The 8,233-nt window shown below is 33.0% G+C and overlaps 1 protein-coding gene across 1 annotated transcript; it reads right to left on the bottom strand.

Annotated features, from left to right (window-relative positions):
* On the bottom strand, nucleotides 232-6,532 carry LOC107623793. The gene is made up of 9 exons (XM_016326167.2): nucleotides 6,361-6,532; nucleotides 5,543-6,246; nucleotides 4,440-5,356; nucleotides 2,898-3,198; nucleotides 1,743-1,973; nucleotides 1,471-1,644; nucleotides 1,181-1,381; nucleotides 962-1,075; nucleotides 232-645 (listed from the first exon to the last, which is right to left on the bottom strand). The coding sequence occupies exons 2-9, from the start codon at nucleotides 6,209-6,211 to the stop codon at nucleotides 313-315; spliced, it is 2,940 nt and encodes a 979-aa protein (XP_016181653.1). The 5' UTR covers nucleotides 6,212-6,246; nucleotides 6,361-6,532; the 3' UTR covers nucleotides 232-312.

Here is an 8,233-nt window from a genome sequence, read left to right as displayed (position 1 = left end):
AAAATAGTAAAATCTACCCATAATAAAATTATAAATTTAATAATGACTAATAATTTATTTTATTATTTTATAAATCTCTTTTTGTTTATTTATAAATATACAGGTCATTCTAATATAGTCATATACTTGGATAGTTATGATAGTTATATTTTTTTTAAAAATATTACTACAAAAAAGTTTTTACCTAACTATAAAAAAATATAATTTTAACTTTAACAATATTTACATAATCACCGAAATTTAAGCATATTAAAATTTGCCAACATAAAAAGCTAGTTTATGGCGAGCATGCAAGCGAAGACTATTTAATATTTATTCACTATTCAACCAAATATCCCTGAGGAGTTCATATCTAACTGGAGATTCATCTTTTGACTTCAAGTTCGGTTTAGCTGAAACTTGTGATGAGGACAAGGAACCACTGAAGAAGAATATTGAGGATAGTGGGCATTTCAATTCTTCGAGCTCATCGTCACTGGTGTTTGATTTACTTACAACACAAGATCTACTTCTTCTCAACTGAGATTTGTTTCCAAAGTCCCCAACAATGCTTGCAATGGAAGTTGCCGGTGGAGGCAAATATATAATTGGAGCTGCAATGCATGGGTAGTTTAGGACAGATTCGTTTCCTTCCTGTGTATCACTCTGCATCAAATTTAAAATGAAAAATTGTAGATCATAAATCATTCAACATTGTATATAAAACAGCCATACATATTATGAGTATAGTATGTTGAAAGTTGGAACAACCTAATTAGTATAATGTTATGTATGTGTACTTAATATAAGGTAATTAAGAATATGAATTATAACTCTTAATCATTTTTCATATATGGATATTCAAAAATGTTATGTATATAAAAAGATCAGCTGTTAAATCAGACATTATATATTTGTATATACGTAATATGGTTTATATATATAATGAGACTAAAATTAAGTGCATGTTAAATTAACTAACCTCTGAATTTAGAGCATCAAAAACAGTAGGGGGAACTGGATCAGTGCAAAACTCATCTGGCACAAAACTGTCTAGAATCTTCTTAATAAGTGTTGCACTAAACATTGGGCATACCTTAGCAAGAAAGAAACCTTTTAGTGTGAAGAATAATTAAACAATTTCATGGTAAGTTGGTAAGTAACTGAATGAATGAAGGGAGGTTCAATGTGATTTGCAAACCTCTTTCCTAACTGATGCACTTAACAACATGTCCTTAGGAAGCATTAGAAGGTCACTAAGTGCATTAAGAAGATTGAAGGACTTGAAAGATGTAATTTGTCTCTCATTATTCTTTTCATTGTCATCTTTTTCCTTTACTGAATCGTCGTCGTCATCATCCATGCCGAATAGGTCAGTCAACCATCTAGACCATGTCCCAATCTGTAGGAATCAATTTCATTTCTTAAAAATTATAGAAAAAATGGCAAAAAAAATGGCTATTTATCATTTACAGGAACCAAAGAACTTACCACAGTTTTTAAGTGTGCACCAGCTCCAAAGCTTGATTTCCCAGGTGGAATGGGAAGAACCTTTGGATCAGTAATGGGATCCGATAGAGGATCAGTTGGGATTTCATCATAAGACTTGCGAAGAATTGCATTGAACATAGCCACATCTAATCTTGCCACGCATTGCTCCATTATCTACATCAACATAGTTATGCATTCTTCTCATTAAGGAAAAGATGATAACAAAAATGTGGAACAAAAAGAAAGAAGGTTTTGTGGAGACAGAGACTAACCAATCTATGGATTATAGGCAAACAACCACACTCATGCCCTGCAGATCGAATAGGACAGAGCCTTTCACAGGTTTCCTTGAATGCTTTCTTCCAAATATCAAGTGGCAAGTTCCCCTCCCCTTTCTCTTTCTCATATGAGTTAGATTTTCCTCTCTTGTTTTTTCTTGAGGCAGAATTCACTTCCTTTTGTGCCAATTTTGCAGCAATAGGTTGCATATGTGGAGTCAGAGTCTGGATAAGAAAAATAAGGTTAAATATGTTAGATTGAAAGGTAAAATATGTTATATAGATCATAGCCATAAAAGAGGGGTGCTAGGGGACAGCAACTTTTGTGATTTATAGCCATCAAAAGTGATTTTAATGGTGTGAGATTTCATTCAATAGCTCACTTTTCTTTGCTGGTTACATGCTAGCTAGAATTTAATAAAGTTGCTGCCCCTATACTTTTCCGCCATAAAATTTCTCATTAATTCAACATCGTTTGATAGACTTTGTAAAAGTGAACTATTTTAACTCATTTTATAATGTTGTCTATTTTTCTTTTTTACATAATTTTGGGCAAAACGATGTACATGATATGTAGCTAATAGAAAATTAGAAACTGACATTTTATACATAGTTATTGATGTAATTATATTAATTGAAAGTGTAACTTCACCACCTTTTATGTAAAGAGTATTACATTATAAGAAAAGTTAGAAGATGAAATCCGAACCGGTCTTATATATGGATGACCAAAATCACCACAAAAAATAACTTTTTCAAAATTGGTCAATGTGACCTTTTAATGACTTTTAGATGAAACACTCAAATTAATCTTTAATATATTTCAGATCAAACACTTTAATTCTTAATAAATTTTTATTATTTTAGAAGTTCCAAAAAAACTTATGATATTTTTTAAATACCTAATTCTCTTATAATAAAATTTATTCATCCAACATGTATATTAAAAATTTTATTAAAAGTGATCTAGAAAATAACTTATCCACCAATCAGTAAGAGACTTTAGAGTAATAAAAAGTAGTTAAAAACTATAATGTCCAATTAAAAATTCGGTAAATGAACAAATATATATAATTGGTACAAAATTTCACCATGCATTGCAGCATTAAGGTTATTGGAGGCGAAAGAAAAGATAAGATCAGCATTTACCTGCCACCAAATAGATTCAACAATGCGAGAGAAGATCCAAACTTCCACTTTTTCCAGTGCTGATATGAACACCTGTGGATCCTCCCAGTTACCAAAACTTGCATAGCCTATTGCTCTATGTTCATTTTTTGCAGGGTGGTATCCCTTCAATCTTGCAGCCGTGGAGGTTATCTTGCCGTACAAGTCACCGTTGTATTTCCTTCCGCGGATAACTCCAGAATTATTTGATTGAACTGAATCTTTGATGGATTGGTTTATAATTGTTCTCAACACTATAGTATTAGACAACCAAAATGTTAACCTGTACCCAGATGAAACAAGAGTTCAATTAGTTGCCACAATTTATGAGTCAGCTGCATGATACTCTGAGACCTGTTAGGCTAGTGAATACTAGAGAGGATAGGGTCGTGTGGAAATTTGATAGGCTTGGTATTTTTTCGACTAACTCATTTGTACAGGTGCTACAAGAAGGAGTGCTATCTGAGGAGGTCTCCAGCTACAGCTTCACAAAGACGGTCTGGAAAGGGTTAGTTCCACCAAGAGTAGAGCTTTTTGTTTGGTTCGTCTTGGTGGGCAGGGTGAATACCAAGGACCGGCTGAGTAGATTCGGGATTATTAGCCAGGACGATACGAGGTGTATTTTATGCACGAAGGATGTAGAGCAGGTCAATCACTTGTTTCTTGGATGTGATTTTGCTTGGCAGGTGTGGAATGCTTGGGTATCTGTCTTTGGCCGACTATGGACTTTTCCGAGGATGATGAAGGACCACTTTCTAAGTTGGACAGAGGGCCTGCGTGGGAAAGAGGCTCGCCATCAGCGTATGAGGTGCTTCTGTGCGATCATCTGGCACATTTGGATGGAGAGAAATAGGAGGATTTTTAAGAATCAAACTAAAGGCGTAGAAGAAATTATCCATATGACCAGGCTCAGCTATAACGAGTGGCGAGGTGAACTTTCCAACTGTTGCTGATGGCTAAGCCAGAGACGACATGCGAGTTTACTCTTTGGTTGTTGGTTTTTCTAGAGTGGTTCCTTTTATTTGTTTTCTTTGTCGCTCAATGCTCCACCTAGTGTGTTGAGCTCCCTTACTTTCAAAAAAAAAAAACTATAGCAGCAAAATATTCATTCTTATTTGGATTAACTACTTTGTTGGTTCCTATAGTTTTATCAAATTTGTAATTAGGTCTTTATACTTTTACAAAATAGGTCCTTTTCATATTAAAAATGTTAAAATTAATAGAATATTTCTCCCAAAAATTATCTAATCAAAGATCTAATTAAATTCTTAATTATAGATACATTTCATATGTGAAAAAATTTCAGTTAACTCTAATATTTTTTTCACTAGGAAGGATCTAATTATAAAATTGAAAGCAGTATAGAGACCTAATTGAAAAAAAAAAAGTATAGAGACCTAATTGAAAATTCAATAAAATTATAAGGACCACCAAAGTATTTAAACTTTCTTATTTTGGTTCAGGATAGTTAGGTCAACTGATAGATTAATGAAAAATGAAATAATAAATAATCCTAAAAAATACCTTGGGACATCATTTCCACAAGCCTTCACAACAAGTACTAATCCAGAAACAGAACTTTTAGCAGCACCAGATCTTGTTCCTTGAATATTTTCTTTGCAAGCATGAAGATACAGCCTGGAAAGGCGCCGAGCCGGCGCATGGACCTTACTCATGGAGTTTCCATGCTCAGCAACCACTGAATACAAAGCAGCCTCAATAGCAGCTGCTTCTCTTAACTCTCCTTCAAGCTTCTTTATCTTCATTTCCAAGTGCTCCATTTTTCCATCTAAACCACCATTTCTTGTTGCTTTTGAATAAACCTTTCGGACATTCCCTCCATTATTTCTTGAATCTCCAAGACCACCATTTTCCTTTACTTCAACATAGTGATTTGTACCAAACAATCCAGTTTTCCAAGCTGAGTCTGCTGGCGATTGCGCAAGCTGCAAGATCTTTAGTCTGTCAGTAGAATCCTTAGTACTATCAAATGAGACTTGATCTTTGGGACCTTGTGCTACCAATTGTTCATCTCCTTTCTCATATCTCCCATTTAATTTCTCATTGCTTTCACAATTATCACAGTTTTCATAGCTAGGATTCTCGCCTTTGTAAACACTACTACTTTGAGATAATGTGTTCCCTGAATTAATAATGATAGAAGCATTTTCTTTGCTCTTCCTTTGAACACCTGCAGCTACCTTTTCATGAACATTCTGATCCAAATTTTCATTTTCACTGTTTCTTGTCCTGCTTTTAGAATTCAGATCAAAACTAAAAACTAAAGATGAGGATGAAGAATCTGAATCAGCACGTGCCAGAACACGTTCTTGAGTTGATAGTGAATTAAGGTTAAGAGAGTGAGATATGGAAGCATCAGAAGCCAAGGAATTCTTCTTCTCATACATACTTGTATTGTAAATTTGTCTATCTGCCCCATTCTGCCAAATCAAATTTCAATTATTATGTTACAAAATTGAAAAACATTTTTGAATTATATTAAATGTACACTAAAATCAGTTAATATATAATATACATTAAAATTTAAAATATATATTAAAAATAAATTAAATTACACGTATATTTATACACAAATCTATGGTAACTGCGGGAAAAGTCGCACGTACCTTTTCCGATGAATGTGAGGAGTGTTCATCGTCATCATCATCAGTGAAAGAAGCAATCTCAGCTTCCTCGGCATATTCTTCACTAATCAAATCCGAAACAGAGCCTCCACCATTACTATTGTTTCTTTCCTTGCAATCCTCTGTAGAAAACCTGTCCTTCAAGGAAGAGCTACCGCGACTCTTTTCTACTCGCTGAATCTTAACAAACAGCAATGGCGGATCTGTGTTTCTGTAGCTCCTCTTGCAGTTCATAGGCACAGTAACTTCGAATCTCTCCTTATGCATCACAAAATTTGCCAAGTCTATGGTTCCAGATGCCAACAACTGTGACTTTTCGCGTCGCGGTTCGTACAAGTTCAGGTCCAAGAGATTCTTCTGGAACACGTCAGCATCACCGCCTCTAAGAGCCACGTCCCTTAACAACGTAACAGAAAGCTTAACCGACTCGTTGAATTCGATTTTGCCTTCGCCGATAACGGAACCGAGTGAAGGAGAAACGAGTTTGGTACAACCGGATGAAGATTCTCCATTCTTCCACTGAATGAGTACGGAACGAAGGGATCTTAGAGATTGTGTTGGAGGCCATGGCTTAATCTCCTTAAGATGAATGAGGTAATCAATTTGAATGTTTCCACTTCTTCTGTTCTTAGCTTTCATGCCTAGAACCATGGCTTATTATGTCAAGTAATCACTAGCACTCTGATCTGATGAAAAAATCGCCATGAGAACTATCAATACATGAAACAATTTACAAGAAATATAATGTTCTTAACATTTTTTTTAAACAGAAGAGCGAGTAGAGTTTTTATATATTTTACCAGGAAAAAAGAGTTGGTGGTGGTAGAATCAGAAAGCTTGCCATAACTGACACGTGAGTGCAGGTGCATTCTATGGTATTTTATCTTTTTCTGTTTTGTTCATACATTCTTGACTCTATTTCACTTTCCCTTTTTCAATTTTACCTGCAACTTCTAAGGCGCACCACTTAGCTTCTATATATACACACACTAATGTTTGTTTGGTGTATAACATGCATACCATGATGCAAAGCAAAGAGACATTTGTGCATTTGGTAGTGCTAACAAAGAAAAAGATAAAATTTAAAATTAAAAATATTACCTAGCGAATAAGGTGGAAACTCAGCTGCTGTCAATTTCACGTAAAGTTGATAGCTGAGAGACATGAGATGATTTGATTGATCTGACTAAATTTTGATATAATGGTTCTCAACTATCAACTTTATGTAAAGTCAACTACACCTGAGTTTCTACCTTTATATATTTTTACCATAATTTTATACACATAAATCAATACAGTTTGTACTAGTATTTTTTCAGATTTTACATACATAAATTAATAAAATTTATTTAATAAAAATAATTTAGTATTTGTGCTGACTAAATAATAGTCAAAAATACTAAAAGTTATTGATCTCTAAAAATTATTAATTATCTAAAATGTTTAAAATTAAAATACAAAACATCTTAAGAGAAGGACACTAAAATTTCTGAAATTGAAATACATAGTACATATTTGATATTTATGTTCAATATTTTTTTGTTAATATAATATGTTACTCTGCGAACATTATTTTAGTTTGAAAAAAAGGAATGGTTTGGCAAATTTTGTTGGCCAAGAACATGATATATTATTTGGTAGATGACAAAACCACTTCGTTTGGTGTAAACTATGAAATCACCACGTTCCAAGATGTTGATACCTCGCCAGAAATTATGTGGACCTACAATATAAAGTAATGCTATTTATGTATTGGAAGTAGAATTTTTCTTGAATGTAGACATTAAACATAAGGGTATTTTCTCATTATTTATCTTTACAATGTCGTCCCTCCTCATTTTTTTATGAAGCTTATCATCTACTTCAACATACTTATAAAAAAAACATGAGAGTTGTACTATATGCTAATTTTAGAGCATATTTTTTTCCACAGTTTTACTCTATGCTAATTGCAATGGATCATGCTATGAGAGTTGCTTTAATTTGGTGACTCAGTTAGACTTGGATTTGTTGAAGTTACAGAAGATTGGTGGTATTGGTTACTCTACTAAACAAGGATAACCGCGCGTGAATAACACGCCACCACTCACACGCACCCAATATGCGTCGTTTACACACAATGGTTGTCTTTGACAACAGCAATACACCCATAGTTTACTCGTCTTGCCAACCAATTTAGGTTTGACCGAGTAATCAATTCACTTATTTGCTTAAATAAATGTTAGAAGTTAAAATTTTATTTTATATATATAATAATTTATTGACTACTAACAGACGAATTAATTATTGATTTGTCGGATTGAAAAATAACGTAAGCAATAAAAAGATGTGCATTATTTTGCCATGATTATGTTTTTTTGTGTCCATAATAATCTTGTCAACCTAACTAATATTGTTGAGAAATATGATGATAGTTTAAATGTTTTGTTATAGTTAATATGTATTTTAATGGTATATGTTAATGTTATTGTTAGTAAAAGTTTTTGAATTTTTTATTTTAATTAATAAACAATAAATACAATATTATTAATTAAGTATTGATAAAAATTGAGTGGCTTTGTTTTGTGAGGTAAATTTTACTATTTTTATTCTAAATCGATTATATACAGAATTACAATTACGATAATTAATTTTTTTTTAACATACTTATTCTATATGTTAAATTTTAAAGTT

This window comes from Arachis ipaensis, chromosome B10, assembly GCF_000816755.2.
Source record: "Arachis ipaensis cultivar K30076 chromosome B10, Araip1.1, whole genome shotgun sequence".
In the NCBI taxonomy this organism is placed as follows: Eukaryota; Viridiplantae; Streptophyta; class Magnoliopsida; order Fabales; family Fabaceae; genus Arachis; species Arachis ipaensis.
Note: the sequence above shows the minus strand (reverse complement) of the source record. Positions and strands in the feature narration are given on the sequence as shown.

Bases quoted from the DNA above. Each gene is read 5' to 3' on its own strand.
- LOC107623793 (XM_016326167.2), bottom strand. From the start codon at position 6,211: ATGGTTCTAGGCATGAAAGCTAAGAACAGAAGAAGTGGAAACATTCAA. The intron at 5,357-5,542 runs GTACGTGCGACT...TTGATTTGGCAG, and splicing joins CCTCACATTCATCGGAAAAG to AATGGGGCAGATAGACAAAT. The intron at 1,382-1,470 runs GTAAGTTCTTTG...TGATTCCTACAG, and splicing joins GTGCACACTTAAAAACTGTG to ATTGGGACATGGTCTAGATG.